The sequence below is a fragment of the Lithobates pipiens genome, unplaced genomic scaffold (genome assembly GCF_037356315.1).
Source record: "Lithobates pipiens isolate NorthernLeopardFrog02 unplaced genomic scaffold, aLitPip1_a1.2 Scaffold_18, whole genome shotgun sequence".
NCBI classification, from domain to species: Eukaryota; Metazoa; Chordata; class Amphibia; order Anura; family Ranidae; genus Lithobates; species Lithobates pipiens.
The window spans coordinates 629,423,972-629,447,093 of record NW_027507758.1 but is presented as its reverse complement, the minus strand read 5'-3'; the positions used below and the strand labels follow the sequence as shown (position 1 = coordinate 629,447,093).

The 23,122-nt window shown below is 46.1% G+C and overlaps 1 protein-coding gene across 1 annotated transcript in view; it reads right to left on the bottom strand.

The window, feature by feature from the left end:
* The window catches only part of LOC143989912 (uncharacterized), a 155,889-nt gene that overhangs the window by 93,519 nt on the left and 39,248 nt on the right, over window positions 1–23,122 (bottom strand). Inside the window, 1 exon segment of the mRNA XM_077490185.1 lies at window positions 10,228–11,151. Coding sequence (XP_077346311.1) covers window positions 10,228–11,151 — 924 coding nt within the window.

Genomic DNA, 23,122 nt, shown 5'->3' with positions numbered 1-23,122 from the left:
CATTTTTTCCCCTTAATTCTGTCATAGGGTTCCCCTTAACCACTTCAATACACTATATTATATACTGTACACTGCACTATATACCCTGCACTGCATTATATATACTACACTGACTGCTCTATATACTCTGAACTGCAGTATATATTGTTGCAAGCTAGCATCATCAAGATTTAGGAGGAATAGGATAGGCAGTCTTCCAGGGATCCCAGATCCACAGCAAATTCAATCAGTAACATCAGCATCAGCGACTTGATATCTGCTGATCCAGGAGTGATTCATTTTTATAAATGCGAGCCTATCAATGGAGTCTGTGGACAGGAATCTCTTTGATCTGTTACAAACCGGCATGCAGGACAGGTCAGTAGCTCGATTGCATATTTAGCAAGTTCTGGCCAGTGGTCCATCCTCAAGACCCAGTAACCCAGTGGATGCTCTGTTGGAAAGGTCTCCAAGACTGCTCTTGCCCCTAGATATTACTGCACCATGTAATGCAGATGATTGCGATCGTTGCTTAAACTGATCAGACCTTGGCTCTGAGGACTGAAAAATTGTTTAAGGTCAGCTAGCCACCTTCTCCACCGCTCTTTCTCTGAACGAAGAACCGAACAAAGCCTCAGAAACACAATGTCCAGCACCAGGAAATGGTAACTTCCCTGGGTCTGGAAAGGCGCTACACAAACTTTTCTTCAAAGCCTCCTGAAGATGATTCATTCTCTGCTTCCTCTGCGAAGGCAAGGTGAGTTCTGCAACTTTACCCTTGTAACTAGGGATGAGCCAAAAACCCCCCGGTTCGATTCACATCAGAACATGCAAAAAATTCATACAAACACCGTTAAAGTTTATGGGACACGAACATGAAAAACCAAAAATGCCCATGGGACATGTATCAATACAAAAAAGTTTTAAAACAGCCGTTTTAGGTAGCAGTGATTTTAATAATGCTTAAAGTGAAACAATAAAAAAAAGGAATTAGTATAGTATGCCTGTAAAGTGGCGCATTTTTCCCGTGTTTAGATCAATATCACAGCAAAATTAAATTTCTAAAGGAAAAAAGTAATTTAAAACTGATCGTGGCTGTAATGAATTGTTGGGTCTCGGCAATACAGCTAAAACTCATTAAAAACATGGGTTCACCCCCAGTCCATTACCAGGCCCTTTGGGTCTGGTATGAATATTAAGGGGAACCCAGCACCAAAATTGAAAAAAAAAATGGTACAATACTGCAGTATGGGCACTAGAAAGGAGGAAAGTACTGTATGAAGTAAAATACAACCAAAATTTGTCAAGACTGGATTGATTCATTCTCACATTTGTCCAAAAATTATTTTAAAAACAAATCTCTAAGCCCTTGTACACACTCGGACCGTGTTGTCGGATAATCCTACCATGTGTGGGCTTCATCTGGCTTTTTCCGTCGGAAGTTCCGATCAACAAAGTTTGAGAGCTGAATAATAGGATTTTTATATATAGCTTACCTGTAAAATCCTTTTCTTGAGAGTACATCACGGGACACAGGAGCTTCATTACATAGGGGTTATATAGGCACCTCTGGTGATTGGACACTGGTTAACCCCCAATTAAGGAGAATTCCTCCCCTATATAACCCCTCCCATATGGGAGGCACCTCAGTTTTGTAGCAAAGCAATAAGAAACCATGTAAAACCCAAGAGGGGCGGGAGCCCTGTGTCCCGTGATGTACTCTCAAGAAAAGGATTTTACAGGTAAGCTGTATATAAAAATCCTATTTTCTTGATCATACATCACGTGACACAGGAGCTTCATTACATAGTGGGATGTCCCAAAGCAATGCTCAGTTTGAGGGGAGGGAGACACAGATCAGAATTATAGACCACCAAGGACCAGAGGACCTAAACTGCAGCCTGCAGTACACTGCACCCAAAGGCAATATCCTCTTGCCCTCTGACATCCACCTGATAAAATCTGGTGAATGTGTGGACTGATGACCAAGTTGCAGCCTTACAGATCTGAGCCAGGGAGGCCTGGTGATGCACTGCCCAAGAAGCACTTATAGCCCTCGTTGAGTGCACTTTCACTTGAAAAGGAGGGATCTTACCCTTTACACTATAGGCCTGAAAAATAACTTGTCTGATCCACCTTGAGAGAGTGGAATTTGATGCCGCCTGGCCCTTCCTAGGGCCTTCCGGAAAAATAAATAAGCAATCAGTTTTTCTTATCTGAGCAGTTGCCTGAAGATAGATACTGACTGCCCTTACCACATCTAAAGTGTGCAAAGATTCTTCTTCTGCGGACTGTGGGTCCGGAAAAAAGGACGGTAGGATTACATCTTGATTCAAATGGAATCCTGAAACCACCTTAGGCAGAAAGGACCTGTTGGGACGCATAACCACCCGGTCCTTATGAATAATTAGATAAGGTTCCTTGCTGGAGAGAGCTGCTAGTTCTGACACTCTTCTAGCCGAGGATATGGCTATCAAGAAAACCAATTTTTTAGTCAAAAAAACAAATGAAGCCTTATGCAAAGGTTCAAATGGTTGCCCCTGCAAAGTCGAGAGAACCAAATTCAGATCCCATGGGCATACCGAAGGTTTGACTGGCGGTTAAGGCCCCCTGGATGAAAGCCCGCACAAGGGAATGTGATGCAAGTGGCTTCTGGAAAAACACTGACAAGGCCGAAATCTGCACCTTGATAGTGCTTACGGCCAAATTCATTTCTAGGCCTAACTGGAGGAAAGCCAAGATCCTGCTAATGACATACTTTCTAGGATGCCATCCCCTGGGTTCACACCAGGAAACATATATGCCTTCCAGATTTTGTAGTAAATAAGCCTGGAGGCCGGCTTTCTGGCATTGACCAGAGTAGAAAGGACTGGCCCCGAAAGCCCAAATTCCCTCAGAATGTGGGTCCCACCTGCCCCACCCTTTTAGATTGTAAACTCTTCTGAGCAGGGCCCTCTTAATCCTCTTGTATTTAATTGTATTGTAACTGTATTGTCTCCCTTTTATATTGTAAAGCGCTGCGTAAATTGCTGGCGCTATATAAATCCTGAATAATAATAATAATAATAATAATAATGTAGCCTTAAGGGAGTCTTCAGTGACACATACCGGGGCTGAAACATTAGGAGAGGCTGCAAAACCTGACAGGGGCACTGACTCATCCTGTGAGGCTGGCTCCAGACTTGCAGGGGGGGTGGTAATCTATAGGCATTTTTAGAACCCCTAGACCTAGGCGGTGATTTACCAGTGCCCTTGTTACCTCCCCCTGAGACCCTCTTACGAGGAGACATAGTCCTAAGCTACAAAGCAGAGGTACTAGTACAAAAGTGCAATCACTGTTGTGCTCCAAGTCTCACAATAAATATATATGCTTAAACTGCACAACCTGATGCTGAGTAGGTGTCTTAGGTTTGCCTGGATCCAATCCCTTAGGATGCTTACTGCCCACAGCTCCTGTGTCTTCCACTTACAGCCCCCTGTGGCTCTGGGCTTTTTAAAATTGCCGCTTGGTGCCTGCGCAGTAAAGCGCTGTGCGTGCCGACGTGCACGGCTCGCAACCACACCCCCCCTCCATTAGCATGGGAGTGTGCTCAGCGTGCGTGCGTGCACGAGGACTGCCGGTCGTCCAGGGGGGAAGGGGAACACCTACGGAGCCGCGCGGGACCCCTAGACTATGTGGGACCCCTCTTTTTATCTCTGTAGTGGAGACGTGAGTCATCTGGAAAAACCAGGCTTCACTGAGCGTGTGTATCTGAAAGGCATGCAAGTATGCATCAGGCTGCTCTTACTCCCTCTAGTGGTGGAAACCAGGTAAGACATACAACTACTCAAATGAAGAAATCCATAATATATAATTTATATAGGATTAACTTCTCTTACCTAAAAAAAGAAAAGAAAGTTGGGACTTTAAATGAGGCCTAAGACACTTACATCAAAATAGCCTCCATCCCTATCGGCACGATAAATAGAAAAAGGGTTGGGACTTTGGCGAAGCATGCGATTTTAGAAGCAAAAAGCAGGAGAGCAATAAAAATCAGATAATGTAAATTTATTAGCTGTAAATTTAATGCCTAACATAGGGCGCAGAGATGCACATTCTATAATCCATCATAAATCATAGCTGAGGCGGACAGAGCGTATGGTATGCGATGAGGCAGTGTACCATGGGTGTGAACCAAAAAGTGATCCACACCCTAGGATCAATAGTTGCATGTGTAAGTGTCAAATTAAGGCATCTAAATGACTGGAGTGTGATGTGAATTGAGTTGGAATTGTTGTGACACAGATAAAGTAATATATGATAGTGAAATCATGTTAAGAGCAATAAAGATGCTCCAACAGTGGTGAACACTATCGTGTATAAATAAAATGAAACATTGAAAGAACCAAAAACAAAAAGGGTAAGTGTTGAAAACAAAAACCACAAAATAAGTGTACTGTGAAACAATACCTGGATATATTGAACATAATGTTCATTCCATCTAAGTGCATTGAGCTATCAAGGGCAACAATCGCCGTACTAGTAGTGTCCATTAATCTTGTGCCCCTCTCCCCTTGCATGTGTTCATGCCTGCCGCCCGCGGTCTCCCCGCCGGCTCCCCTTCTTTCCTCACACATGCAGAGCGCCCGCCGTTTCTCTTGGCGGGGGGAGGTGATCGGCTGCCACCGGCTCCCCCTCTCCCCTCACACATGCAGAGCGCCCGCCGGTTCTCCTGGCGGGGGGAGGGGGAGGTGATCGGCCGTCGCCGGCTCCCCTTCACCCCTCACATGTGCAGAGTACCGGCTGATTCTCCTGGTGGGGGGAGGGGGAGGTGATCGGCCACCGCCGGTTCCCCCTCTCCCCTTGCATGTGTTCGTGCCTGCCGCCCGCAGTCTCCCCTCGGCTCTCCTGCGAGGAGGGGCGGGCGGTCGTCCTCCTCCTGGCTGTCCCCCCTCGGCTCCGGGTGGCCGGTGCGTGGCCGCCCGGCGCTCATGGGGGGGGTGTTCCCGCCGGGGGGAGGGGGGGGTGGTCGGCCGTCAAAAACACACTTCAAAGATTGCAAACAAATTAATTTCATTCAAGAAGCAAATGAGGGGAGATGCATGCAGGTGTCACTTTCCATGGAAGAGGGAGATCAAGCATTGCACAAACAGCAATAGAGAAAGGAAAGCAAGCTTAGCACATGGAGCAATGGAGGAGGAAGGGCAAGCCAAGCACATGCGGCTTTGGGAATGTAGTTTCATGAATGGATTGCACTGCTTGTAATTCACATCCTTCGCCTGCGATTTTGACGATCAAGATCTTGACGGGACTAAAAATGATGGATCTCCTACTTAACTAAAATGATCCTGCGCCACGGGATAGAGAAAGAAGAGCGTCGAAAAAGAATCACACGCTGAAAGCTTTACAGTGCCTAGAAAAAGTATTCATACCCCTTGACATTCCCCACATTTTGGCATGTCAGACAGCAATCGGAAAAAAAAACCAAAAAAAACCTGACTATGGTTCTATCTCTTCCCTCCAGCTGCACCGCCTGAGCTCCACGTGGCGTGCCCCTCCCCCGCCTGAGCTCCATGGGGTGTGCCCCTCCCTGTCTGAGCTCCACGTGGCGTGCCCCTCCCCCGCCTGAGCTCCACATGGCGTGCCCGCCTAAGCTCCACGTGGCGTGCCCCCCGCCTGAGCTCCACGTGGCATGCCCCCCACCGCCTGAGCTCCACGTGGCATGCCCCCACCCCCCGTCTGAGCTCCACGTGGCGTGCCCCCCGCCTGAGCACCACGTACTATGTGCTGGTTACGTTCTTGGGCAATTTGTGTTCTTGGGCAATTTGCGTTCTTGGGCAATTTGCGTTTTTGTGCTATTAATATTCTCGTGCCATTCATGTTCTCGTGTTATTTACGGTTTTCTCATGCAATTTTACATTCTTGTGCATTTTATGGTTTTCTCAGGCGATTTCGGTCTTAGGCGATTTCGGTCTCAGGTGATTTCGGTCTCAGGCCATTCATGTTCTTGCACGATTACGTTCTCAAAGCGATTACATGCATTTGCGTTTCATGCTTTCCATGCAGTCATGTCCTCGTTTCATTTTACATGCTCATGCAGTTATGTCCTCGTTTCGTTTCATGTTCTCATGCAATCATGTTCTTGTTTCGTTTTACGTTCTCATGCACTCATGTTCTCGTTTTGTTTTACGTTCTCACGCACTCATGTTCTCGATTCGTTTTACGTTCTCATGCACTCATGTTCTCGTTTCGTTTTACGTTCTCATGCACTCATGTTCTCGTTTCGTTTTACGTTCTCATGCACTCATGTTCTCGTTTTGTTTTACGTTCTCATGCAATCATGTTCTCGTTTCGTTTTACGTTCTCATGCATTTTATGTTCTCGTTTAGTTTTACGTTCTCATGCAATCATGTTCTCGTTTCGTTTTACGTTCTCATGCACTCATGTTCTCGTTTTGTTTTACGTTCTCACGCACTCATGTTCTCGATTCGTTTTACGTTCTCATGCACTCATGTTCTCGTTTCGTTTTACGTTCTCATGCACTCATGTTCTCGTTTCGTTTTACGTTCTCATGCACTCATGTTCTCGTTTTGTTTTACGTTCTCATGCAATCATGTTCTCGTTTCGTTTTACGTTCTCATGCATTTTATGTTCTCGTTTAGTTTTACGTTCTCATGCAATCATGTTCTCGTTTCGTTTTACGTTCTCATGCATTTTATGTTCTCGTTTCGTTTTTACGTTCTCATGCAATTATGTTCTCATTCGATTTGACGTTCTCATGCTTTGTTTTCACGCACGGTTCTCACTCGTTTTACGGTTTCACATGCAATTGCCGTTTCTCATGCAATTCACAGTTTATGCAATTCACGGTTTCCATGCAGTTGGTGTTTCATGAAGTTACGGTTCTTACGCAATTTTGTTTTTTCATGCGATTTAGGTCTCTCATGTGATTTACTTATGAAGTTGGTGTTTCTCATACATTTGATGGTTTTCCATGCAATTTTACGGTTTCTCATACAAATTGTGTTCTTGTGCATTTTGCTGGCAGTTGACGGTTTTTAAACGACTTACAGTTCTTACGCTTTTATGGTTCTCGTGAATTTATGGTTATCAGGCTTTTTTTTTTTATGTTTCTCATGCAATTCACGTATCAGATGTAATGTTCGTGGCTGTTATTTACGTGATGCAACTTCTTGCGTTTCCCTTGTTTCTGACGTTTCCCCATGTTTTTCTAGCATTTTCTGACGTATTTCCATGGTTTTGACGTATTCACGTGTTTCCTTACGTGTTGTCCTGTGTTTCCTTCCGTATTTCCCATGTGCCGCACGTTTCATGTCTTATGCCTTTCATGTCATTACCCTTGTGTAATTTCATGATTCTCAGGCATTTTAGGTTCCTCATGCTTGTTAGTGTCGGATGTATTGTACGTGTCTGATGCTATTTACGTGTCTCATGCATCTTCTCGCGTTTCCCATGTTTCTTTTGTTTCTCGTGTTTTCTTGCCTTTTTCTCGTGTTTCTTACATATTCCTATATGCCGCACGTTTCATGTCTTATGCTTTTCTTTTCTCTTGTGTACCCCCCAGGGTTTTCTCTTGTGCACCCCCCAGGGTTTTCTCTTGTGTACCCCCCAGGGTTTTCTCTTGTGTTTTTCATCGATTTGCGTTTCTCGTGCAACCTGCATTTCCTAGGCAGGTCGTGTTTTCTAGCAGCCGCGGTTCTTATGCCGCTCATGGTGATCAGATCACGCTACTCATGTTTTCGTTCAGTCAAGTTTCCTTATCGCAGGTTTCGTTCTTGTCGCAGGTATTCTTTGTCTGATCACAATTCTCTCGCTAGTTGAGTTCCTGATCAGTTGGGTGCCATTCCTCACTATTTTTAAATTTCCTAGCTGCGTCCGGCCAGGAGTTGCCCTGGGGTATAGAACGTTTGGTAAGTCAGTCTTTCGCTGATCCGCAGTTTCTACTGGCTCAGGGGCTTTCGTGGATCACGGGGCCCGGGCCAGTATCTGTAGGCTCGGGTCTCAGAAGCAGGTTCCAGTGACGCACTTTCTTTTCAGTTCCAGTTGTGGTAGATTGGTTTTCCATTTGGTTGGCACTGCAGCCTTGATCATTGGGTTTTGTTTTAAATTCCAGGAAGGCCCATGACACTGCTTGGTATGTTTCCAGGTTAGGTTTCCAGTCCTGATGGTGAAACATCTAGTTCCTTTTTTTTTTTGCTTTTCTGTTTTGTTTTAGTTTCCTTTTTTGCCTCCTCCAGCTTGTATCAGCCCTCAGCACTTTCTGGGCGTATCGAGTTAAGTCCCAGCATTTCATGCTGAATGATCTGTCAGGTTGTTTATTTTCTGCACTTTCGTTTGAAGCCATCCAGGGTTCCAGTGGTGTGGACTCCCTGCTGTGCTCAGCTGACTTTCCATTGTGGGTTTTATTTTATGACGTGCATGTACTCTCAGGTTTTCTCTTGTGTTGGTAACTGGGTTGGGGCTCAAGGGGGTGCTATAGCTGGCTTTGTGGTTCCTGAAGCCAGGGGAGTGGCTAATGCCTTTCCTAGCGTTTCCTTCTCTATGGCAAATGCATAACTCATTTGCCGCCACTCCAGGTTAGACGTTATTCACTGTGTCATCTGGTTGTTGAGCTTTCTTCCTACTGTGTTATTTTTTGCCCCCTTTTAGGCATACTGACCACGTGACCCTGGCACACTTCAGGTCTTTGTTTCCTTGTTGCTCTTTGTTCCTTTCCTCACTATCCACAGAGTGACTCTGAGTACAAGTGTAAGGCCAAGCCTGTATTTGTAGGAGGAGTCAGGCTGCATAAAGCCTGCCCTCCTCTGCCTCCTCCTCGTGGATGTTGGGTCTCATGTCCCACCCACCCATTCCCTTTTAATTTCATACTTGGGTATGCCCCCTTTTAGGCATACTGACCACATGACCTTGGCACACGTCAGGTCTTTGTTTCCTTGTTGCTCTTTGTTCCTTTCCTCACTATCCACAGAGTGACTCTAAATACAACTTCTCTTACCTGTCCTCGCCGCAGGAATTGCTGAAAACAGACAGATTCCAGCCTTCACCCATCACGGCGGGCAGGGTTGTGCCAACCTTCAGGAATTTTTGGGTTCCTTCTCAGAGGAACCTCTTACCTGGACCTTGTAAAAGACTCTGCCAGAAACTTTCGTGCCACTATGTAAATAGTACACCAAGTCTGGTTTTCCCCTGAGCCCAGTCTTCAAATAGGAGAGGACTTACAGGCAAAACCTAGTTTCTTCGGATGACGAGGCCCAGGTACCATACCATCTTGGTAGTCAAAATATCGGCCCGAGATATGGATCCGGTTATCATAGCCCTTAGACCCCCGCAGGGACCTGCACAGAGCTTTCTTCATAGCACATGTTTTACGTGACCAACCACCTTAGACACTGGTGAAAAAACTGAGGTGCCTCCCATATGGGAGGGGTTATATAGGGGAGGAATTCTCCTTAATTGGGGGTTAACTAGTGTCCAATCACCAGAGGTGCCTATATAACCCACTATGTAATGAAGCTCCTGTGTCTCGTGATGTATGATCAAGAAATACAAATTTTCCGACAACATGATCCGATCGGAGAATTGCCAAGCATGCTCAGATCAAATTCCTAGACCAAAGCTATTGGCTACTAGCCTGAACGTAGTCCTGTCATAACTAAATAACGTCATCACGTTCTGAACGATCGGATTTTCTGACAACTTTGTCCGACCGTGTGTATGCAACACCAGTTTCAGACAAAATCCGTCAGAAAAAATCAGACGGATTTTGTTGCCGGAATGTCTGACCGTGTGTACAAGGGCTTAGTATTTGTGAAATCTGCCACCACAAAATGTACTCAGCCAATGAAAGGTAATGACTCAATTTTTATTTGACTCCTGCTATCAATGGCCAGCACGATACAACACTTCATCCATGTGTTTGGTTATCTCTGATCTCCTTTTGAACTGTTTCTTACATGAAGAAGATCAGCCACGGAGAATATCTGAGGTGTATATCAGGGTGTGCTTCTTCCCCACATGAGAGCTGTGATGTCCAGCAACATTCGTATAGAAGACATTTCCCGCACTCAAGGCACGAATACATCTTGAGGGTTGTGTGGGATCCCTGATGTACAGGAAGACAGGACTTCATTGAGGAGCAATTCCCTCACTCAGGACAGGAAAGTGTTTTCTTCCCTGTGTGAGATCTCTGATGTGTGGAAAGACTGGACTTTACTGAAAACTATTTCCCACACTCAGGACAGGACTACAGCTTCTCCCCCGTGTGAGATCTCTGATGTGTGGAAAGACTGGACTTCTGTGAAAAACATTTCCCGCACTCAGGACATGAATACGGCTTCTCCCCCGTGTGAGATCTCTGATGTGTGGAAAGAGTGGACTTTACTGAAAAACATTTCCCGCACTCAAGGCAGGAATACGGCTTCTCCCCCGTATGAGATCTCTGATGTATGCTAAGATGCGATTTCACTGAAAAACATTTCCTGCACTCAGGACAGGAATACGGCTTCTGCCCCGTGTGAGATCTCTGATGTGTGTAGAGATTGCACTTCTCTGAAAAACATTTCCCACACTCTGGACAGGAATACGGCTTCTCCCCTGTGTGAGATCTCTGATGTTTGGAAAGATGGGACTTCTGTGAAAAACATTTTCCACACTCAGGACAGGAATACGGCTTCTCGCCTGTGTGAGATCTCTGATGTGTGTAAAGACTGGACGTCTGTGAAAAACATTTCCTGCACTCAGGACAGGAATACGGCTTCTCTCCTGTGTGAGATCTCTGATGTTTGTAAAGATCAGACTTAACGGAAAAACATTTCCCGCACTCAGGACATGAATACGGCTTCTCCCCCGTGTGAAATCTCTGATGTTTGGAAAGATCAGACTTCTCTGAAAAACATTTCCTGCACTCAGGACATGAATACGGCTTCTCCCCCGTGTGAAATCTCTGATGTTTGGAAAGACTGCACTTCTCTGAAAAACATTTCCCGCACTCAGCACAGGAATACGGCTTCTCCCCCGTGTGAAATCTCTGATGTTTGGAAAGACTGGACTTCTCTGAAAAACATTTCTCGCACTCAGGACAGGAATACGGCTTCTCCCCCGCGTGAGATCTTTTATGTCTATTAAGTATGGATTTAGAAGAGAAACACTTCCCGCACTCAGTACAGGAAAAGCTCTTCTCTGTTGGAAGGACGGCACCGTCCCTCACAGTCTGAGGTTCCTCAGGATAAGAGGAATACGATGGTCCATCTACACTGTGAGGAGCCGGATGGACATTTGAGGTAGTCGGGTTTTCTCCTGGACTATACTGTGTGATGTCCTCATCTTCTACTTTACAGTCTGGAGACAAAGTGAGACAATCCTCTGAGGTTTTCCTCATCTCCCGTCCATCTACTAAAATAGAAATAAAAAGATTATTACTAGACATGAGCTGATTGGTTCCTGCTGTGCTCCAATCAAATCATCAGATATAAAATGTCCAGCTGGTATAAAATGGGTGTAACAAAAGAGAATACATATTATGTGTATATATAGCAGTGGGTAGAGGGGAGAGAACAGAAGTCAGGACTATGTAATATACAACATATTGTATAAGATACAACTATATAGTATCAGAATGATGCAATGCACACCATAGAGTATATAGTGCAGGGGTCAGGAGTATGTAATGTACAATATAAATTATACAGTGTAAGGGTCAGGACTCATAATATTGGTATTCAGTAATCAGTGGAAGCTTAAATGTTTACATGAGACAAGTTGCAGAGGTCCCACACCGCTGCCTCCCATCTCCTGAGACTGCACTCAGTGACTTGGGTCTGAGACTATACAGACATATCCCTCCACCCGGCACAGCCAGCAGACAACAGAACAAGTAACCCCTGGTGGATTGTTTCATAGTTACATATTAGGTGAGGTCAAAAAAAGGCACAAGTCAATCAAGTCCAACCTATGTGTGTGACTATTTGTCAGTATTACATTGTATATCCCTGTATGTTGTGGTCGTTCAGGTGATTATCTAATAGTTTCTTGAAACTATCGATTCTCTCCGCTGAAAGCACCACCTGTGGAAGGGAATTCCACATCCTTGCTGCTCTTACAGTTAAGAACCCTCTACGTAGTTTAAGGTTAAACCTCTTTTCTTCTCATTTTAATGAGTGGCCACATGTCTTTTTAAACTCTCTTCCATGGAAAAGTTTTATCCCTACTGTGGGGTCACCAGTCCGGTATTTGTATATTGAAATCATATCCCCTCTCAAGCATCTCTTCTCCAAAGAGTGTAAGTTCAGTGCTCACAACTTTTCCTCATAACTAATATCCTCCAGACTCTTTATTTGCTTTGTTGCCCTTCTTTTTACTCGCTACATTTCCAGTACATCCTTCCTGAGGACTGGTGCCCAGAACTGGACAGCATACTCCAGGTGCGGCCGGACCAGAGTCTTGTAGAGCGGGAGAATTATAATTTTATCTCTGGAGTTGATCCCCTTTTTAATGCCAATATTCTATTTGCTTTGTTGGCAGCAGCTTGCCATTGCTGAGCCTATCATCTACTAAGACCCCCAGGTCCTTTTCCATCCTAGATTCCCCCAAAGGTTCTCCCCCCAGTGTATAGATTGCAATCATATTTTTGCCACCCAAATGCATTATTTTAATTTTTTTTACATTGAACCTCATTTGCCATGTAGTTGCCCACCCCATTAATTGTTCTGTCAGAGATCATGCTATACCTGGGCATGAGGTAGAAGACCCAAAGCACATGCCCAAGGTGCCGAGGTAGAACAACATCTATGGTGAAAATCAACCTTTTGCTGCCAGCTGAACCCCAGAATTTCCATAAATGCAGTGTAGATCCATAAATTGTGTAGCAGCACAGAGAAGGAAGATTATCAGCCAGTTCTTACCCTACTCTGGACCAATCAGTGAGCAGTATGGGTGGAGGAATGTATTTAGTGTTAATAACCCACCTGTGCTGATCTCTGTAGGAGTGTCCTCCTCTATAAATGTCCCCGTTATTCCATCCTCCTCCATAGACTGCTGATCATCCCTCACATACCTCTCTTCTTCTTCTTCTTCTTCTGCTTTCACCTCAAATTCTATATCGATTGGATCTCCACTCTAAATCAAGAAAATGAAAGTGAATATCATCTGTAAACAATACGATTTATGATTGTGACATAACATAAAAAATCCACACGTGGTCTTTAGGTGTCAATGTTCTAGATGCTCCATCCCACCAACCTTGTAACAGTGGGGGATGGTGTGATCTTCCTGTGTGGAATCCCGGGAATACAGAGGATGAGGACATTTCTCTGTGGGGTTCCTGGTATTAGGTGGCTCCATCATATCCTTGTGTCCTTCTGAAAACTCCTCCATCACTCCATACTCCTCATCCTCCTCTTCTTTAACATCAATATTATCATCCTGGTGGTTTCCACTCTGGATATATAATAAAACATTCATTTTAAGAATCATGCTGTGTATAAATCAGAACTACTAATAATTGTCAATCATCTACCTGATGATGGTGGGGGATGGTGTGATCTTCCGCTGTAGAATCCCAAGAATACAGAGGACGGGGACATTGCTCTGGTGGGTTTCCATTACTGGATCCATCTGTAGGAAACACACACACTGACTGAATACATTGTTTCTATGTGTTTATCAGATGATGGGGGATCTAGGTGGAGCCTCCGTACTGCTCTCTCCTTTACAATAAAGTCTCCCCTTACCCGGTGATGTGAGGGGCGGCTGATTGTCCATCATGACGTCCTTGTAGAGATCCTTGTGTCCTTCTAAATACTCCCACTCTTCCATGGAGAAATAGACAGTGACATCCTGACACCTTATAGGAACCTGACACACACAATGATACAGTCACCATCCAGACACATCCCTTGTCTGTTACTGGATAATGTCCCAGAATTCCCAGAATCCTCCTCACCTCTCCTCCATCATCTCTCTGGTGACTTCTAGAATCTTCTTTGTATTTCTCTATTCTATCAGGGAGGGGGGTGGAGGCAATGTGATGGTCATATGATCTCCAGACTTCACAAGAGGAAAACTCTAGATCTGAACCCAAATAGCAAAATCTAATTATATTCCCAGAATCCTCCTCACCTCACCATTTGGGTTTCCATTAAAGCCCCAATTCAGGGTGAGATATAATTTACCCACACAGGACCCCCACACTATGCAGGTTAAAAGCTTGTAGCAGGTATGCTGATGTCGTTACATACAATGCAGGACCAACAGTCCTACTTTGCTAGTGAGAATGCCAAGGGTCCACCCACATCCTAAGAGCATCAGAGAAAGGAAAAGAGCTGGATGGAGGGACATTGGGAGGAGGAGCTGTGAGGTCAGTGTGATGTCATAGGACACATAGACTCTGGATGGAGGGACATTTGGATGGGGAGATTTGAGGGGTCCTCTATATGAGGCTCCTTTACAAAACATATCATTGTTCCTGGGTGTGTCCTTCCTCTCCTAAACTGAAGAGTGAACTTTGACCTTTACCATACAGAAATCTGTCAGGAATGTATGAAAGTAAGCTCTCATGTGATCAGGTGACGTGCGGAGGAATGGAGTGCAAATAGCAGACAATTTTCTGCAGAGCTCCTAATGGTGGGGATGGATTTTGCTGAGTGCTGGTGCCAAGTTTCTACCCCCCAGGATCACTGCAGGTGTGGAGAAAAGCTGTGTAAGAGGATATGGAGGAGAGATGAGGAGGAGATCCAGGAATCAGGATAAAGGTCAGGACAAGCAACAGACGAGAGCATCCAAGAGATGAAGCCGGGGTCACTACACAGAAAATCAATCCAAGGAAACAACAGGCAGGACGAGGAATAGCAAGAAGGAGCTCAGAGACCAATGAGAATATTGCTCAGCCAATGGGAGATGGAGATGAGGGGGAGGGGGAGGAAGTCACTTATGGTGACCATAGAGACATGGAAATTCAGCTGGTTCAGCAGGGATCGGTCACATTTCCATCCATGTGTGGTCACTGCTGGATTCAAGTCACTCCATCAGTGGTTGCAGCCAATAGCTTCATCACTGATCTGTGTATTCTGAGAGCGGAGGAGCGCCCCCCATTGTCGGAATACAATAGTGCAGCAGGGAGGATTCCCCCATCCCCCTCCAATGTGTGGATATGGGAATCACTTCAGTTTTTCCTCTCATCCTGCTGGATGAGCGATAAAACTGAACCATGTATGGCCAGATTTGGAAGGAAGATATATTCATCATCAACTGATCCCTCTGAAGGGGTTAATCTACATATTACCTCCTCTGCCGCCAGATCCTGCAGTGTCGTCTCTCTATGTCCTTGCAAATGGAATGTTCTGTGTACATGACATCACTTCCCGTCTTTACCTGACATCACTTCCTGTCAGTATTCTATAGAGTCTTCCTATCTGGGTAGAAGTGAGGTCACCATCTTGTGGAGCTCAGAGGAACTGCAGCCCCGAAAAACGTCTGGTAGTATGAACACGGCCTTGTGCTGTGTGTGTTTATGTACTGTATATCCTTCCCCTTTCTCTCCTCCCTTAGTGTGTATGAAGAGGCAGAGCTCTGAGTGTGTATGAAGAGGCAGAGCCCTACATGTGTATACGTATGGGCTCCTGCGCTGTATATAGAATGAAAAAATAATAACACCTGACTGGGTGCTGCACACACCTTATGAGTTAAACACTCTCATATAAATACAAAATTAATATTGAAAAATTGGTGTTGCGCTCCCACAAAAAAGTGAAAAAAAGGAGTGTCCCATGGAAATGTATCCTTATTTAAAAAATGTGAAAACTAGTACAAAGATTTTTAAATAAAGTGCATAATATGTCTCTATAACAAAAAATAAATAAATTGCTGGAGTACATAAAATATCACTATATCGATACGTCAATAAATTAATAAATAGATAGACCAAGAGAGCAATCGATATGTAAACCAAAAAATAGTGTCACTCATACAATAGTGTAAGAACCAGTGATCAAGTAAATAAAGTGCTAATGTGCATGCTATATCACTTATATAAAAAATCTGAAAAACATCAATATGTAAACCAGTAGTGCTATTGCTCAGAGTGACATATATGATAGTCCAAGAGGTGGATTATACAGTGAAAGTGTCACAGAACAAAATTAAGCTGTATGGCGGAGCAGTGAATCTGTGATGCGATAATCTCCCCACTCAAGTGATATTCACGTGTTCGCTAGGCACACTAGGTAATTACCTTACTGCTGTAAGGTATACAGCGTATATAGCCTCTGGGAAGAGCACAGGGGATCAGGGAGAGGGCTTCAGACTGCTATAGGGTCACCACCGTCCATAAGGGTTATTCCATGGATTAGATCAGCATGGGCACTCAAAGGATAAATGTAAGACCCACCATAGTGTAGTAGATTATAAAAGTTGTCAATTTATTAAAAAAGATATTCACACTACTTACACAATATCAGATGTAAATCGCACAGTAAACAGACTATGAGCGTACCGCTCGGATGCAGACGTCACTTCCGGTATCCTGCGCGTTACGTCACTTCCCGTGACTTCAACTGGGATGCTAGGTGGTCGTCAGAAGCGGCGTTAAAAGAACTGGGCGGATATAGCTCCGCCTCTTATTAAACTTTAATTTATTAATGAAGTAGATAGAGTAAGCAGCAAAAGTAAAAGGGGAAAAAAAAGGGGGGGGGGGACCAAAAGAAACGAGACAAGCTTATCTATAAGTTTTTTTATCAGACAGCTCTCTTCTTAAAAACCTTACCATATCTCAATCATATGTCTATATCCGTAAAAATGTGTCCGGGTCGCGCTCGTGGCCATTTTCTTGAAGACCACATTAAACGGATGTCTATCTCATTGATGGTAATAGCAACCATTTCTTTGGAAGCTTGCCACTAGGGATGAGCTTTGTGTTCGAGTCGAACATACGTTCGTCTCGAACATCGGCTGTTCGCCCGTTCGGCGAATACCGAACGTTATGGGCCATTCGCACCAAATTCGTGTGGCGCTCGCGGCCCACAATGCACTGCGCCATCGCAGTGCATTGCTGACTCATGATTGGCCAAGCATTCACTGTGACCCCGCATGCTTGGCCAATCACAGGGCCGGCAGCGAGGAGAGCCATGATTGGCCACAGGCAGGATGCCTCTGGCCAATCATAGCTCAGGCTGTGTAGTGCACGCCCCACACTATATAAGGCCGCCAGCGCGGCGGCCTTGTGTAGTGTGTTGGCGTCTGTAGGAGTTAGTGGGTGTTCTGTGTACCTTCAACACAGTATACACCGTTCGTTATCGGCCAATTTTGCGTTCTTGCTCTTCTGTAGTGCAGTAAACACCATTATATCCACCTATATAGCTAGCTATCTTGCTCTTTTTAAATAGAGCTTGCAGTCAGCTGTAGGAGATTGTGCGTGCTGTCTGCGCGCCCTGACCGCAGAATACACCGCTATATCCAACTATATAGCTAGCTATCTTGCTCTTTTTAAATAGAGCTTGCAGTCAGCTGTAGGAGATTGTGCGTGCTGTCTGCGTGCCCTGACCGCAGAATACACCGCTATATCCACCTATATAGCTAGCTATATTGCTCTTTTTAAATAGAGCTTGCAGTCAGCTGTAGGAGATTGTGCGTGCTGTCTGCGTGCCCTGACCGCAGAATACACCGTTATATCCACCTATATAGCTAGCTATCTTGCTCTTTTTAAATAGAGCTTGCAGTCAGCTGTAGGAGATTGTGCTTGCTGTCTGCGTGCCCTGACCGCAGAATACACCGCTATATCCACCTATATAGCTAGCTATCTTGCTCTTTTTAATTAGAGCTTGCAGTCAGCTGTAGGAGATTGTGCGTGCTGTCTGCGTGCCCTGACCGCAGAATACAGCGTTTTCTTGATCATACATCACGGGACACAGGAGCTTCATTACATAGTAGGTTATATAGGCATCTCTGGTGATTGGACACTGGTTGACCCAATTAAAGAGAATTCCTCCCCTATATAACCCCTCCCATTTGGGAGGCACCTCAGTTTTTTTCACCAGTGTCTGGTCGATGGTTACGTAAAACTTAGCTCTATGCGGGTCCCGGCGAGGGCCGAAGGGCTACATCAAACCGGATCCATACCTCGGGCCGATATTTGACTCCCAAGATGGTATGGTACCCGGGCCTCGTCTGCCGAAGAAACGAGGTTCTGCCTGTAAGTCCTCTCCATTGAAAGACTGGGCTCTGGGACAACCAGACTTGGGGTACTGTTGACTCAGGGCGCCCGTAAGTTTCTGGCAGAGCTTTTTACATGGCCCAGGTAGGAGGATCTTTTCGTAAGAACCCCAGATACGCCTGAAGGTTGGCTAACAATACCCGCCGTGATGGGTGATGGCTGGAATTGGTCTGAGATCAGCAATTCCTGCGGCGGGGACAGGTAAGGGAAGTCATCCTATATATTTTTAATATATGAATGGATTTCTTCATTGTGAGTAGTTGTATGTCTTACCTGGTTTCCACCACTAGATGGAGTAAGAGCAGCCTGATGCATACTTACATGCCTTTCAATACAAACACGCTCAGTGAATGTCTGGTTCTCCCAGCTACTCACGTCTCCTTGCAGTTCCTGCCACAATAAAGGTAAAAAGGGGTCCCATGCAGGTCCAGGGGTCCCACGTTGCTCCCTTTGGGTTCTCCTTCCCCCCCCCGGATCCCGCGGACGCTTGCACGCGCGCGGGGCGCGCTCCCGGCCTAATGGAGGAGGGGGGGGGGGTGTGGTTGCCAGCTGTGCACGTTTAGTGTGCTCAATGCTGTAGTGCAGGCGCCAAACGGCCGTTTTAAAAAGCCCAGAGCGTCAGGGGACTGTAACTGGACACACAGGAGCTGTGGGCTGTAAGCATCCGTGTGGGATTGGATCCAGGCAAACCTTAAGACACCTACTCAGCATCAGGTTGTGCAGTTAAGCATATATTGATTTATTGTGAGACTTTAAGCACAACAAGTGATTGCATTTGTACTAGTACCTCTGCTTTGTAGCTTAGGACTATGTCTCCTCGTAAGAGGATTTCAGGGGTAGGTAATAAAGGCACTGGCAAGTCACCACCTAGGTCCAGGGGTTCCAAAAGTGCCTGTGAATTACCATCCCCCTCTGCAAGACTGGAGCCAGCCTCTCATAACGAGTCAGTGCACCTGTCAGGTTTGCAGCCTCTCCTAATGTCGCAGCCCCGGTTTATATCACTAAGATTCCCTTAGGGCTACATTGGAGGGTTTTGAAGGGAGGATCATGAATTTTATTTTTGCTTCCCTAAAAGATAGCAGGAAAGGGGTAGATCCCCTCCCTCTGCTGAAATCCCTCTCTCAGATAATTGTTCTGAAAATGAGGAGGAATCCCTATCTTTGGATAAGGGATCATGAGCAGTCGGATAAGTCAGAGGTAGAGGAGATAGTCCCCTCCTCCCAGGCACTCAGAAAGCAGGTGCAGTATTATACTGAATTGGTGCGTACCACATTCAGAATGCCTGCTGCTGAAATCGCTACATCCTCTGTCTCTTCCCTGGGAGTCAGGAAAGCCCCACAGACTGCTTGTTCCTTCCCAATTCATCCTTTAAACGGATAAATTGATGTATGAGGACTGGGGACATCCCGATAAACTGTTTACTCCTCCCAAGAGGTTTTCTATGCATTATCCTGTGGAGGAAAGTTTCACCAAGAAATGGGGGGTCCCATCTGTCGATGCAGCGTTTTTTTGTGTGAATAAAAACCTAGTTCCACTCAAGGCCCCTGCAAAGATGCATCCTTGCGATTTGGAACAGGAAGCCCCAATCCCTGGATCTTCCTATGCGTTTATCCCCTCGGGCACGCAAAAGTCTTGTCTGGTGGTTACAAACCAGGAATTTGCTGAAAGGCAAAACTTTTCTTCCCCTCTCATGGAAGATTGTCACAACGGATGCCAGCCTGACAGGCTGGGGAGCCGTGTTGCAGGGAACATGCTCGCAGGGAAAATGGTCTGCGACCGAAAGTCTGCTGTCCATAAATATCTTGGAGATTCGGGCAGTTTACATGGCACTCAGAGAGTGGTCTCACAGACTGCGAGGTTTCCCAGTTCGGATTCAGTCCGACAATGCCACCGCAGTGGCTTATATCAATCACCAGGGCGGTACCAGAAGTCTGGTGGCCCAAAAGGAGGTGAATCGCATACTTGTCTGGGCAGAAGAGCATGTTCCGTGCCTCTCTGCAGTCTTCATCCCAGGAGTGGAGAATTGGCAGGCGGATTATCTCAGCCGCCAGCAGTTGTGCCCAGGAGAATGGGCTTTGCACCCCAAGGTGTTTCGAGACATATGTTACAAGTGGGGCACTCCAGACGTGGATCTGTTTGCGTCCAGATTCAACAGGAAACTGGACAACTTTGTGTCAAGGACAAGAGATGCACTTGCTCAGGGGTCAGATGCTCTGACGGTTCCCTGGGATCAGTACAATCTGATCTATGCCTTCCCCCCGAGCCCGCTGCTATCGCGGTTCCTGGGAAGGGTCAAGAGGGAGGCGAAGTCGGCCCTTCTAGTGGCCTCGGCTTGGCCCAGGCGACCATGGTTCGCAGAAATCATGAAGTTGGCAGTGGGCAGGCCATGGACCCTCCCTCTCCGGCCAGATCTGCTCTCACAGGGTCCAATTTACCATCCTGCTTACGCAGTCTGAATTTGACGGTCTGGCTGCTGAGACCCACATTTTGAGAGGCCGTGGTCTTTCGGGGCCAGTCCTTTCCACTCTGGTCAATGCCAGAAAGCCGGCCTCCAGGCGTATCTATTACAAGATCTGGAGGACATATGTTTCCTGGTGTGAACCCAGGAGATTGCATCCTAGAAGGTATGTCATTAGCAGAATCTTGGCCTTTCTCCAATCAGGCCTTGAAATCAATTTGGCCATAAGCACCATCAAGGTGCAGATTTCGGCCCTATCGGTCTTTTTTTTTTCAAAGACCACTTGCATCACATTCCCTAGTACGGGCTTTTATCCAGGGGGCTATGCGGATAAAACCGCCAGTCAAACCTCCGGTATGCCCTTGGGATCTGAATTTGGTTCTCTCGGCCTTAGAAGCCCAACCATTTGAACCTCTGCATCTGGCTTCTTTAGCTCTCTTGACAAAGAAGCTGGTTTTCCTAGTAGCCATATCCACGGCTAGAAGGGTATCAGAATTGGCAGCTCTTTCCTGTAAAGAGCCCTATTTAATTATCCATAAGGACCGAGTGGCTATGCGTCCCAACAGGTCCTTTCTACCTAAGGTGGTTTCAGGTTTCCACCTGAATCAGGACATAATCCTACCATCCTTTTTTCCAAATCCTCAGTCCTCAGAGGAAGAATCCTTACACACTTTAGATGTGGTTAGAGCAATCAGTCTTTATCTTCAAGCTACTGCTCAGATAAGAAAAACTGACTGTTTATTTATTCTGCCAGAAGGCCCTAGAAGGGGTCAGGCAGCGTCAAGGTCCACTCTCTCAAGGTGGATCAGACAGGGTTTTTCTCAGGCCTATGACTTAAAGGGGAAGATTCCTCCTTTTCAGGTGAACGCGCACTCTACTAGGGCTGTAAGTGCTTCTCGGGCAGTGCATCACCAGGCCTCCCTGGCTCAGATCTGTAAGGCTGCGACTTGGTCATCAGTCCACACATTCACCAGATTCTATCAGGTGGATGTCAGAGGGCAAGAGGATATCGCCTTCGGGCGCAGTGTACTGCAAGCTGCAGTTTAGGTCCTCAGGTCCCTGGCGGTCTAGATTTATGATCTGTGTCTCCCTCCCCTCAACCTGAGCATTGCTATGGGACATCCCACTATGTAATGAAGCTCCTGTGTCCCGTGATGTATGATCAAGAAAATGGGATTTTTATACACAGCTTACCTGTAAAATCCTTTTCTTGAGAGTACATCACGGGACACAGGGCTCCCGCCCCTCTTGGGTTTTACGTGGTTTCTTATTGCTTTGCTACAAAACTGAGGTGCCTCCCAAATGGGAGGGGTTATATAGGGGAGGAATTCTCTTTAATTGGGTCAACCAGTGTCCAATCACCAGAGGTGCCTATATAACCCACTATGTAATGAAGCTCCTGTGTCCCGTGATGTACTCTCAAGAAAAGGATTTTACAGGTAAGCTGTATATAAAAATCCCATTATATCCACCTATATAGCTAGCTATATTGCTCTTTTTAAATAGAGCTTGCAGACAGCTGTAGGAGATTGTGCGTGCTGTCTGCGTGCCCTGACCGCAGAATACACCGTTATATCCACCTATATAGCTAGCTATCTTGCTCTTTTTAAATAGAGCTTGCAGTCAGTTGTAGGAGATTGTGCATGCTGTCTGCGTGCCCTGACCTCAGTATACACCGTTATATCCACCTACATAGCTCTTCTCTATTTGAGCCATCTGCAGGAGTGGGTCTTGTGTGTGCCTCCAGCACAATATACACTACCCAATTGCTGGTTTTCCCATCTCCCTTCAGGCCATTACCATGTCTGGAAGGCCAGCAAGGAGAGGCAAACAGGCGCGAGCCGATAAAAGATGGCAAGCAGGTTCTGTGTCTAGAGACAACAGTGCTGGTCGTGGACGCGGTGCATCGTCATCATCAGCACATGGCCATGGGACACGCTTGTCCTTCTTTTCGGCAGCTGGACATGTTGAGCCGCAACATGCCGAAGACTTGGTAGAGTGGATGACCAAGCCCTCTTCATCCTCCTCATCCTCTCTCACCCAGGCTCAGGGTACTAGCAAAGCAGCTGCCAACGCATCGTCTTCCCTCCTCTCAATGTCATCATCAGTGACTCCTTCCCTAGACCAACCATGTCCTCCTGAGGAGTATCCTGAACTCTTTGAGCACAGTGTTGGGTACATGCTCCAGGAGGATGCCCAGTGTTTTGTAGGCTCTGATGATGACACTCAGCTAGAGGAAGGCAGTAGCGTGAGCGCAGAGAGAGGGGATGCTCAAGAAGGACAGCAATATGGCAGTCATGTTCCACAAGCTGCAGCAAACTGCCAGGTTTGCTCCAGTGATGAAGAGGGAGGGGATGATGAGGGCACTGACTCCATGTGGGTGCCTGGTAGAAGAGAGGAGGAGGAGGAGGCACATGTCCAACGAGGCAGGTTAGGGGCAGCACACCGACTGAATCACGCCGCAGAGCTCCGCCTGTGCAGG